General features: G+C 43.0%; 1 protein-coding gene across 6 annotated transcripts in view; it reads right to left on the bottom strand.

The window, feature by feature from the left end:
* Positions 1 to 7,889, bottom strand: part of wdsub1 (WD repeat, sterile alpha motif and U-box domain containing 1) — a 53,744-nt gene extending 45,855 nt beyond the window's left edge. For 4 of the 6 annotated variants that reach the window (XM_069935446.1, XM_069935449.1, XM_069935450.1 and 1 more), the window contains exon 1: positions 7,676 to 7,782. Coding sequence is in view for 2 of the 6 variants with exons in the window: in XM_069935451.1 (XP_069791552.1) it covers positions 7,676 to 7,871 (196 nt within the window). In the remaining 4 variants the exon portion in view is untranslated. Of the gene's footprint in view, positions 1 to 7,675 lie in introns of all 6 variants that reach the window. The other 2 variants (XM_069935451.1, XM_069935452.1) reach the window with 2 other exon arrangements.
* Positions 7,890 to 13,033: the final 5,144 nt, after the last annotated feature.

The following is a 13,033-nucleotide window of genomic DNA, read 5'->3' as shown; positions in this document are numbered from 1 at the left end:
GCAATTAGTGTGAAAGGATGAGTAGACAAGGGAGTCATGGTTCCTGCAAAAGGAGCGAGGGGAGGAGATCCCTTCCACTAATCGCCCCCTTAATAATCCCTTCCCACTAATTGCCTTCTTGGAACACAACTTTCCTTCTCTTCCCCGTAAAGCTGGCTATGTACTTTAGCCATAAAGAGCACTGCATGACCTGTTGAATTTCTCCAGCACTCTTTTTTATTAAACTACAATCACAGCGTATACAGACTTTCTTGTTCAACTCACTGAATGGGGACAAAGTGGCTCTGGAGAACTCTTCCTTTTGGCATCAGGGTTTGAACGTACACATTCATCCCTGGATTTAACTCATCTCCCATGTAATCGTTGCAGCACAGCTGATTGTTTTAATGACTGTTATTACTTTAGTACATGTATTGCAACGGCAGATGAAGTGTGGGTGTTAGAGGGGCAGTCAATAAGAGGCCAAACAAGGTACCATTAGGAAACTAATCTTTCAGCCTAAAGGGAGGCTTTAGTAGGTGAAAGAATAGTGAGAGCTATATCTGGTAAAGAGGAATGTGGATTGTGCTCATGTGGTAACAGGGAGCTGAAGACAAGCCCAAGAGTCAAGCCAAGGAATAGGACAGTGACAACACCAAGTTTCAGAAACATTAAATTAATTGTTTTATAGCATGCACCCTTTACTGTAATAGGAAATTGGATTTATTGTTAATTACAATAATTGTTATAAGAGAAACTTAAGACTCAGTGTTAACTCAGTTAAACTTTAAAAAAAATTAAGCATCCTATTCTGTAATCAACCTTTATCTTGCCAGAAGCTAGATCTTTGTAACATCCATTCTGTAATCCAAACAGAAAAAACTCAGTTTCTGTAAATCATGCTTATTGAGGTTCTAAAACCTGTCCAAACATCACGCTCTGGTGATCAGCTTTGCATCAGTTTTAACAAGTCGCTTGTTATACTGAACAACAACTCTATGTGGTATTTCTCTTTGTTCTCACAATGGTAAAAACCTGAGGGTGATGGCCGAAGGCTGTTTTTCAAACTAGAAGCCTGTGACTAGTGCTGTGCCTCAGGGTTTGGTTCTGGGCTCATTGCTGATTGTCGTCCACATCAGTGATTTAGATGAAAATGTATTTGGTCCTCTACCGGCACCACCTACGGCTCCTAGAACGCTTCCACCAGCGTTGTCTCCGCTCCATCCTCAACATCCATTGGAGCGCTCACACCCCTAACGTCGAGGTACTCGAGATGGCAGAGGTCGACAGCATCGAGTCCACGCTGCTGAAGATCCAGCTGCGCTGGATGGGTCACGTCTCCAGAATGGAGGACCATCGCCTTCCCAAGATCGTATTATATGGCGAGCTCTCCACTGGCCACCGTGACAGAGGTGCACCAAAGAAAAGGTACAAGGACTGCCTAAAGAAATCTCTTGGTGCCTGCCACATTGACCACCGCCAGTGGGCTGATAACGCCTCAAACCGTGCATCTTGGCGCCTCACAGTTTGGCGGGCAGCAGCCTCCTTTGAAGAAGACCGCAGAGCCCACCTCACTGACAAAAGGCAAAGGAGGAAAAACCCAACACCCAACCCCAACCAACCAATTTTCCCTTGCAACCGCTGCAATCGTGTCTGCCTGTCCCGCATCGGACTGGTCAGCCACAAACGAGCCTGCAGCTGACGTGGACTTTTTAACCCCTCAATAAATCTTCGTCCGCGAAGCCAAGCCAAAGAAATTTGGTATGATTAGCAAGATTGCAGCTGACAGTGAAGTGCCTGGAATTGTAGTCAATTAAGCCAAAAAATTACAGCAGGTTCTTGATCAGTTGGGCAGAGGAATGGTGAATGACATTTAATAGAGAAATATGAGATGTGCTTTGGGAAGTCTAACATGGGAAGGACAGTGAATGGTAGGGATCTGGGGAGTGTACGCAGAGGTATCTTGGAGAACAGGTACATTGTACAGTTGCTTGAAAGTGGCATCACAGGCAGACAGAAAGGCTTTTGGCACACTGACCTTCATTAGTCAGAGTATTGTGTCGAAGATGGGAGGTCATGATGCTGTTGTCCAAGATGTGGTGAGTCAAATTTGGAGTAGGTGTTCAGTTTTGGTACCATGTTATTGGAAATACGTTGCCGAGCTGGAGAGGGTGCGGAGATGATTTACGAGGATTGCCAGGACTTGTGGGCCTGAGCTATAGGGAGAGGTTAAGCACTAAAGGACTTTATTTCTTGGCGTGTAGGAGGATGAGGGAGAATATCAGAGGTGTCCAAAATCAGGTAAGGAATAGATCAGGTGAATGCACAAAGTCTTTTGCCCAGACTAGGGGAAATCACTAAGCAGAGGATGGGACAAAGGTTTAAGGTGAGGGACAGTTTTAAAGGAGTCTGACTTTTAAAAAAAAATACAACAAAGGGTGGTGAGTGAATAGAATGGACTGTCAGAGGAGGTGGCTGAAGTCGGTACTATTGCAACATTTAAGAAAAATTTGGAAAAATACATGGATAGAATAGGTTTCATGAGATATGGGCCCAACGTAGACAGGTGGGATTGTATGGGTGTGACAATTTGGTCAGGAGAGCCTGTTGCCATGCTCGATGACTATCAGGAAATATTGAAAACTATTGAACTATCAGGAACTATAGAAAAATGGGATAGTCCTGAAAGTTCAAACTTGTGAAAATATTTCACACTCATTGAAGAAACAAAAATTGTTACCCATCTTCAGACAAAAGCAGCAATATATATTTTTTTTAGATTTCAGATTTATTGCTAGAGTACATACATAACATCACATACAACCCCGACATTCTTTTTCTGCAGGCTGGGAGAATTACCCTTTATTGATAGGGCAAAAAAAAACTGTACACAATGTGTATGTGTAAACAAATACAAACAACTGACTGTGCAATAGAGGAGAAAGTAAACAAAGTGCACAAGTGAGAGTCCTTAAATGGGTGTCTGATTGAGGAGTCTGCTGGTAGAGGGGTTGCAGCTGTTCCTGAACCTACTGGTGTGAGTCTTGTGGCACCTAGACCTCTTTCCTGATGGTATCAGTAAGAGCAGAGTGTGTGCTGGGTGGTGTGGATCTTTGATGATTACTGCTGTTCTCCAACGGCAGCATTCACCATAGATGTTCTTGATGGTGGGAAGGGGTTTGTCTGTGATATCCTGAGCTGTGTCCATTAACTTTTGCAGGGCTTTACACTCGGGGGTATTGGTGTCCCCATACCAGATCGTGATGCAGCCAGTCAGCATACTTTCCACCACACATCTGTAGAAATTTGCCAGAGTTTCTGGTGTAATACCAAACCTCTGCAAACTCCCAAGGAAGTAGAGGCACTGATGTGCTTTCTTCTCGATGCCATTAATGTGTTGAACTCAGGAAAGATCCTCCGAGATTATGACTCCCAAGAACTTAAATTTGCTCTTCCTCTCCACCGCTGATCCACCAAATGTCACTGGATTGTAACATCTAGTTTTCCCTTCCCAAAAATCAACAATCAGCTCCTTGGTTTTGGTGACTTGAGGCGCGAGGTTGTTGTTGGTGCACCATTCGGCAAAGTTTTCAAACTCCCTTCTGTAAGCTGACTCATCATCTCTTTTTATACAACCTTTTACCTACTATCAACAGCAAATTTGTAGATGGTGCTGTTGTCATATTGAGACACACAGTCATAGGTGTAAAGTGAGTAAAGCAGAGGGTTAAGAACACAGCACTGTGATGAATTAATATGATGAATCTCCAGTACTGATGGAGATTATGGAGGAGATGTTCTCTCCAATGCTCACTGATTGTGGTCTGGAGGTGAGGAAATCCATGATCTAACTACCCAGTGGGGTGTTAAGTCCCAGGTCTTGGCATTTGCTGATCAGTTTTGAGGGGATGGTGGTGTTAAATACTGAACTGTAGTCGTTGAAGAGTATCTAGATGTCTACATCTTTGCTGCCCAGATGTTCCAGGGCTTTGGGTAGAGGCAGTGAGATGGCATCTGCCATAAACCTGTTGCTACCACAGGCAAACTGTAACGTATCCATGTCGCTGCTCAGATAGGTGATATGCTTCAATACTAGCCTTTCAAAACACTTCATCACTGTTGATGTAAGTGCCACTGGTCGATAGTTATCACACTCTTCTTGGGCACCATGGATGAAGAGAAAATGCATTCTTTTTGCTTAGTTTTTTTCAACTGACAACAATATTTATTTTCTATGAATCAATTAAGAAAATACTTAAGCTACTTGGAAACAATGCCTCATGATGCAAAGATGCCTTCGCTCCCCCAGTCATATTAAACTGTAGTGATGGAAGTCCCAAGTGTCTAGCAATACTGCAAATAACACATTCTATTCCCTAGTTCTTCCAAATCCCAGCATTCTTTGCCAGTTCAGCAAAGTCAAAGATTGCTCTCCTCGAGCTGCTGAAGCCCAAAAACACATACGTAATAGTTTCCACAAGCTTCCCAGTCCTGCTTAATTCAGGGATTACAAAGAGCAAAGATATAAAATGGTGAAGGAATATTCATGTATGAGTAGTCAAAAAATATTTATGCCTCTCCAAAATCAATTTGGAAAAAATACCATACAACAAAACACAACAAAATCTGCCAAAAACCTTTATTTCAGTACATTTGTATGTAATGAAACATTTGGGACCAGACATTATTCGGTTTTTGGATTTTTTCCAGTTATCAGAACAAAACCAAAAACAGCACAGTAGCATCAGCCATCGCCAGTCCAGACACCTCCCCACCGCCACTGGTCCTGACTACGGTCCCCGCTCCTGCCCAGGAGGCCGCTTGCCTTGATGACGCCAGGATAAAGGATTCTTCTAACTGCTTGTGGCTGGGAGACAGTGGCTCGCAGTTTGTAAATCCAGTACAGCAGAAGGTCAAGAAGAAATGGAGAGTTACCTGAAACGAGGACAATCGGCATTCATGCCCTTTGGTTTCAGGGCTGATCCTTGCACCTAATTTTTCCCCATGCTTCCCTGCTTCTCTGAGCCGCCATTTAGCAACTGACTTTCCAGCAGGTTCTGAGCTGTTATTACCAAACTGGAGCCAACTGGAGTCTGCACCCCATACGGGCAAGTCAGGTGATACATTTTTTTCCAACTTGTAACGTCATGTCGGCTCCACAAAAAAGTTCAGTTTTTGGATCTTTTCGGTATCAGTACTTCGGATATGGGGAAACGTACTGTACTATATTTAACCAAGTCCCACATCAGCTCTTCATCAGCAGATATGGATAAGTAAAATACTATCAGGGCTTGATTACACATGTAAAAGGAGTTTCATTATCTGACAACCTCCTCAAGTCTACACCGTCTTCATCTTCAACTATTATCACGTCTTTTTTACGATTCTGATTCAGGTAAATCAAATAGTTGCCTCTCCCATTTCCATCTTTCACCTTACCTACAAGATGAAGCAACGAGTCAAGACTTCAGCTGACTTCTCGATTTACCAACTCCTCTTAATGCCTGTTCAAGGCCATTGTGCCTCTGGACCAAGTTCTAATCCCTTTAATCCCTGTGCTAAACTCTTGACCTCCCAACATCCCTTCTGATATCATTTAATAAACATTTCTCTCCCTCTAAATATGAGTAATCTTCATCCTCCTTAAAAAAAAACTAATCTTTGAAAATTACTGCACCCATCACCACCTTCTTTTTTATTTCAAGATATTTTAAAATATTGTCACCTCTCAAAACTTATCCTATTTTACCAGATTTGTTTGAATTCCACCCTCTCAATCAGTCTGTCTGGGATGATAGCAAAATCTCAAGCCCCGACACGGTGAGCCCTGGCACACCTCAGGGCTGTGTGCTCAGCCTGCTACTGACTTGCTGCTCACCCAAGACTGCACTGCTAGATTACATTCAAAGAGAATCAAGTTTGCAGATGATACAACAGTAGTTGGCCTCATTGGTAACAATAAGTCGGCATAGAGAGAGGAGGTTAGAAGGCTCGTAAAATAGTGCGAGACCCAAGTCTCAACGTGGACAAGACAAAAGCAATGACTGCAGACTTCAGGACGATGAAGGTCAATCACTCTCCATTGGTTCCGTCATGGAGAGTGGAGAGCACAGAGTTCCTTGGTGTGCAAATAAAGGACAACATAATCCTAGACCCACTACACCTCCTCATGAGTTAGGAAGGTACAGCAACACCAACATTTCTTCAGGAGCTTGAGGAGGGCAAGGCTGACGACATTTTGCTGCAGTACAATCGATGCAGCCTATCTGGCTGCATCATTGTATGGTATGGTACCTACACTGTGGTCTCCCTTTCCACGACTGAAATGCAAATAAATATTTTGGGATGATTTATTTTAAATCATAATCTTTATGCATATATGTAATTATTATGTACAATGCATCGTATGCAATTTTTCTGCACCGTGGCCTGGAGAAAAAGTTTCTTGGGGTTGTATCTGCACGGTCAGATGATAAACAAATTTCTATTTTCCAGTTTTAAAACAACACTATTCTTCCTTTTCTGAACTGCCAACAATGTCTGATGCATCTCATCTCCTTTTCTCCTCCAACAACTCTCTTTCTCATCATTAAGTTAGGTGGGTGTGCCCTTGTTGCCCAGTTACAGACAGAGAACCTACTCGATCTTTGCTTTAGAACTCATTCAATTATATATTTCAAGGGAAGTGAGGCAACCAAATCAGCAAGATTTAGTCCAATTATAATTTTGGACTTCCAAGTGTAGCAATCTGAAAGCTAATGGTTCATTCCCTAGTCACCAGTTCTAACCACATACATTTCGTTTCATTCTAATGAAGCACCGAGGGAACAGTATGAAGACAAAAATGCTGAAATCAGGAACAAAACGATTTAAGAACTCAGGGTCAAACAGCACCTGTGGAAACCAAAGGGAGTAGGTCGACCTTTCGCATTAATTCATTGCTAACGTCTGTTTCTCTTTGCCTTGGGGGAGTTCTGCTCGGCTGTCAGTGAAGTCTGCCTCTCTGATGCGAAGTTCAGCCCAAACTTTGGCGACCACGTGATCTGGCCAAAAGTTTACCCATTAATCAGATCTTTTTTCTGGTTGGCATTACACTCACCTGTTCAAATTAGTGGACACGTTTCCTGCAATAAAACACGTACCCGGGCAGCGCGTCGAAAAGAACACGCCAAAATAAAGGCGACAAATTGCAGAAAGTTAGCTTCAATTTTGGGGAGACAGTTCCCTGAGCCAATGCTGGAGAAACTCAGTGGGTCAAGGAGTGCACTCATAGTGATGAAGGGCTCAAGCCCGGAACGGTCTTTATCTTTGCCGGACACTGGGGTCTCCAGCGTGGTTTATACTTCAACCCCAAGATACGCGTTCTTGGCCAGAATAAACCCCCCCCCCCCCCCCCCCCCCAAACCAGTGAGGAATCCAGCTGGGCGCTGCCCAGAAAAACAAATCATTTCCGCTGGTGGCTCGCAGCAGCGGGGCCGGGGCCGGATAGCGGAGAGCAGGAGGTGCGGGGCCCGCGGGCCGGACGCCGGGGGCCGCGGGCCGGACGCCGGGGGAGAGCAGGAGGCGGGCCGCGGCCACACACTCACTGCCAACAAGCACGCCAAGGTGCCCTCCCCGTCAGTGGAGAATCACTCACCATTGCAAAAAAAAAAAGCGGGGGGGGGGAGAGAGAAAAGGGAAATGCGTAACCACTCACAAAACTGCCGCGGTAACTTCGACCCTGAACGTGGACACCGCCGACCGTCGCCACCAACAACAGCGAGCGCTGGAAGGAGGGTCGCGCCCCACGTCACCCGCAGGAACGAGCCACATGACTGACGTGCAGGCTGACGGCGCCGTCGGGATCCGCAAGGTTCGGATTTGGGGATTGCACCCGCCAGCAAGGCCAGCATTTATTGCCCATCCTTCAAGGATCCTGCTGATGATTGCCAGCAGTTCTGCTGAACCTCCCCAAACTACTCACCGATTTTACCCGAGGGTTCCCTGTATATTTTTGTTTTTAATTTCAGATTTCTAACATCTGCAGTTTAAAAGAAAAATCTCAATCCAGTACAAGGAATTGCACGATTCAGGGCCACCAGCAAAGCGTTTGTTCTATGGATCTTGTGAGAAACAGAAGTACCTTCACAGAATTTGCTCGAGACAAAAATTGAGAACAAAGAACTTTTATTCTACTATTACAACAATGCAAAGTTGGGTGCTTCCCCTTACCCTGGGAATACACACTGATACTGAGGCTGACCCAACTTTTATACATTTCATTTCAGTACAGAGATACCTTCCCCCTAACATTCTTCTGCCTCCTGGATTGGTTTAGCATTAGGTAATTCTGCCCAGTGGATTCTAACTTCTTATCAGTTTATGTGCCTTCCTGCAAACTTGTTAGCCAGGAAATATCATGTCTTTGTTCTTCACTCATTAATCAATCCCCAAGACTTGCTAAAGCTATTTACTTGCTATCCTGTTTTGAAGATCCTTATTTTATTATACTTTTATAACCCTTCCTCCCATTCCAGCATCCCTTCACCCTGATTTAACCCATAGTACTTCATTTCTAATGAGCACTTGCTTGACTCCTCACATTCCAGTATCCCTTTACCTTAAGTTAACCCATAATACTTCATTCTTAATTAGCACTTGCTTGACTCCTCACATTCCAGCATCCCTTACAATCTCAATGACCAGGTTGGACATGATCTTCTGTTTGTTAGACATGAAGTTTGTTATTCTGGATGATGGCTTGACTGGATAGTATAGCTTAAGCCGCCTTCAGGAGGAATCGCCTGGAGAATGAGGCTCCGGAGCAGCTGCGGGTGTCTGGGAAGGGACGTTCAGGCGTCAGCACTGAAGGTCCCAAGCGCGAAGAGGTGCCGGCTCCTTAGTCAGGGCAGGGGCAGCCGTCTAACAAGCTCACCTCTCCACTGCTTGGCTTTAAAGATGGGAATTGTCGAAGATTAAGTCTCAGCGGAATTCTGATCAGATTTCTAAACGGACAATATCTCACTTTTTCCACACTAGTTACCTGTCTTCTTTTTATTAAACATTGTATTTACGAAATTGTAACTTATTCCTTGTTCTACACAACACTGCTGCCGCCAAACAACAAATAAACCTGATTCTGAGTTTAGTTAAAGTGCTCTTGAAGCATGCACTGACTACCCATCCCTTTCCAGGCAAAGGTGAACAATATATGCCAATAAAGGAACATTGAACCTTGAAATTGAAGTCAATTCACTCACTGCAATCTTGGGTGCTGGAGAAACTCAGTAGGTCACGTATCATCCTCAATGACTATCATCTAGTAGCACTCACAGGTTCTGCAATGAAATGCTTTGAGAGGTTGGTCATGCCCAGAATCAATTTGTACCCAAGTAAAGATCTGGACCCACTGTGATTTACCTACCTTCACAATCACTCCACACCAGATGCAATATCACTGGCTCTCCACTAAGCTCCAGATCACCTAGACTAGAGCAACACATACATTTGGTTACTTTTCATTAACTAGAGCTCAGCTTTCAACACCATCATATCCTCAGTGCTGGTCAACAAGCTACAAAACCTGGGCCTCTACAACTGGATCCTTGACTTCCTCATCAGAAGACTATAGCCACCATGAACCAGAAACAATATCTTCTCACTGATGATGAACAGGTGCATTTCAAGGATGCGTACTTAGTTATTGCTCTTCTCACTATACACACATGACTGTGGTCTACAAATTTGCCGATGACAGCATGGTTATTGGCAGAATCACAATGGGAATGAGGAAGTGTACAGGAAGGAGATAGATCAGCTTGTTGAGAGGTCCCACAAATACAATCTTGCACTCAACGTTAGCAAAACTAAGGAACTAATTGTGGACTTCAACATGAACTTGAGCTTCAAGTTCCTAGGTATCAACATCTCTAAGGATCTGTCCTGGGGCCTCCATACCAATGCAGTCACGAAGGCTTTCCAGCATTCTGACTAGTTACATCACTGGCCATGCACAGGACAAGAAAAAGGCTAAAGAGTTGTGAACTCGGCCAGTGTCGTCATGGGCGTCAGTCACTATTCCATTGAGGACATCTACAAGAAGCAGCTAAGCCATGCCCTCTTCACACTGCTTCCTTCAGGAAAGAGAAACAGGACCCTAAAGACAAACACGCAGCAGCATAAGAAGTTTCTTTCTCTCTGCCATTCTTTTTTGCACATTTATTTTTGTTATTTTATAGCAATATTTGCACTCTTAACGCTGCTGCAAAACAATGAATTGTGACATGTTCATGACAATAAATTCTGATTCTGATCTGGAGACTTCTTGTTGACCTCCATGTGGGTTGGTTGCTGTCAGGTTAGTCCTTAAACCCTAACGGCGAAGAGCTTTACTTGCAGAGTCCTTAAGACCTTAACATATTTTCTTGCTGGAGCATTTTTGTTCCACTTTTGGTTAGAAAATAACCATGGTTGACAGGAGCAGCAAGTCTCCTTTTCATGAGTACTTGCACAAGTGATTCAAATATTCTCCTTGTCATTACCTGAGACTGCACAGGGCCTGTCTGTGTCTGGCCACCCCTGAAAGGATATGGGTCTTTTATTCGTCTCTTATGAAACTAGCAATTAGTTATGATAAGGTCATATTTCAAACATTGTCTTAAGGACTCTTACCATTAGTTTTCTGTATTTGCCCTTTCCAATCACCCCATTCTAGTGTTGTGCACCCCTTTGAATCCTGCTGTAGAAGTCAGCCAGGAGGAACCATTTGCTGCATTTTAACAAGGCCAAAGCAGCATCATGTTTTATCAATTGTTGACAGAATTGGGGAAAATGGACTGATTATCAATCCAATACCACATTTGTGTGAGCTGAATAGTCATGGGAAATTAAGAAGAATCAACAGACTAACTCATTTTAAAAAATATTTTATTTAAAATTTTTTATCCATACATGTAATAATACCAAAATACAATAATCAATAATTAGTGTCCATTCCATTGTACCTGATGGTATCAAACCCCCTCCCCCAGCAAAGAATCCCCAAATAATGAATGATAGAAAGAAACAAAAGATAAAAAAGAAACCTGATTGCCAAGAAGACACCACCCGGCACACAGTTCTAACCATTTATATTTTTTAGTTCTTCCAAGGAGGTTCTCAAAGTTTAGGGAAAATATCTATATGTGGCGGCCCGCAATTCCGGAGATCGGGTCGGCACATCGTGCGGCAGCAGACACGGACAGAGATCGCTAAAGCGATTCCCAGGATAACGTACTGACCGGTAGGTAGAAGCTGGGGCAGCATCAGACCAACAGCCCTAAATTGGTGTTGGTCAAGCTCCCCCAGCTAACTCAGCAGAAGCAGGCTGAGGAAGAAGGACATTCATATGCATGGATGTTCCTGCCCTCTATAGTTATTCATATGGCTGATTCATTCAATCAGCAAAAATGGCAGGAACTTGAACAGTATAAAAGCAGGCTTTCCAGCCCTAATAAAAGGCACTTTCAGGTGGCCAAATGACCTGCTTGTAAAGCCGCATATTTTGGCAAAATGCATCTGTGGGAAGTCCACACGAATGTGCAGGAGGCGAGTTTGGTAACCCTCCTCTGAGAGGGATAATCCCCGCGGTACAGTGGCCTCCCCAGCCATCCGAATGCAGCGGGGCAGTGGCATCAGTGTTGGTACATCCTCGCGCTGACAGCCAGTCATCCTGAATTGACAGTCCAAGGGACAGGAGCCAGAATGCGGATCCCGGCGCAGATGTCCTTTCAAGTGGCCAGCTCTGCGCTTTCAACTGTTATTTAAAGGGCCGCTTCTGCTGCTTCAGGCACATTTTTTAGCAGAGAATGCACCTGAAAAAGCCTAAAGTGAGCTTAACCTGCCACTGCATGTATGTTTTCTTGGAGCAATCGGCAAAATATAAATTAATTCCCCTAATTTATAGAGGCACTAAATTTTCAAAAAATACATCATATTTATTTCTTAAATTATAAGTAATCTTCTCAAGGGAAATACAATGCATTTCTGGGTTCCATACCTAGGTGAGAGTCTGATTTCCACATCACTGCAATACATTTTATGTGAGGTATAACTTATAATTTGTCCTCTTAAGTATGCTTTCATCACAGCCCATAAATTTATAATTAACCACGTTAGAATTAGTCTCAAAATAACTTTGAAGTTGCCTTCTGACAAAAATCACAAATCTGTTCTTTTTAATAGCGTTGAGTTAAATCTCCATCTAGCCACTGATTCTTCTTTATCTGTTATTGCAACCATCATCAACTAAAAGGAATGATCTGATTCAATTCTTGTTTTATAATCAACTTGTTTAATCCTACCTTGAAGAAGTGCTGATATTAAGAATAAATCTATCCTTGAATAAGAATGTCTATTTGAATAAAATGAATAATTTTTCTCTCTGATGGATTCTTCTACATGCATCCTATTAAATTCAAGTACTTCATTAAAGTTACTTTTGCTGCCTTTTCCTTGTCATGACACTAGTTGATCCATCTCAGACTGGGTCAGCACTGGGTCCAAAACAAAAGTTAAAATCCCCACCTATTTATATATTTTCATGTGCTTCTGCCAAGAAATGTTTCTTGTATAAATTTTTTAACATCCAGATTTAGTGTGTATATATTCATAAGAGTCCATAACTCTGAAAAAAATTGACAATATACAATAACATATCTTCCTGCCGGGTCAATTTACTACATTCTGCATCTTGACCAGAAGGGTTTTATCAAGATTTCCACTCCCCTTGGTTTTGAGTTAATCGAAGAAGTTGTGACATACCCCACCCAATCAGTCACTTTTTAATTTCAGAAGCTGTGTTTCAATTAAATTAGTCTCTTGCAGGAATCCACTCTCTTTTTTAAATGTGTCAGTATTCTTTTTATCTTCACTAGTCCATTTAGCTTGTTAACATGAAAACTTAGAAAACTCAGTGTGTTACTCATTGATATTTAATTTAATCCACGTCTACCGATACTTCCCCTTCACCTCTCTCTTCGCGCCTCCTTGACTATTCAAATATTTGTCATCTACCATGTTAAGGGATGTCCTCCTT

Source organism: Narcine bancroftii, chromosome 4 (assembly GCF_036971445.1).
Source record: "Narcine bancroftii isolate sNarBan1 chromosome 4, sNarBan1.hap1, whole genome shotgun sequence".
Taxonomy (NCBI): domain Eukaryota; kingdom Metazoa; phylum Chordata; class Chondrichthyes; order Torpediniformes; family Narcinidae; genus Narcine; species Narcine bancroftii.
The sequence above is the reverse complement of the archived record's forward strand: the minus strand, read 5'-3'. Positions and strand labels throughout refer to the sequence as shown.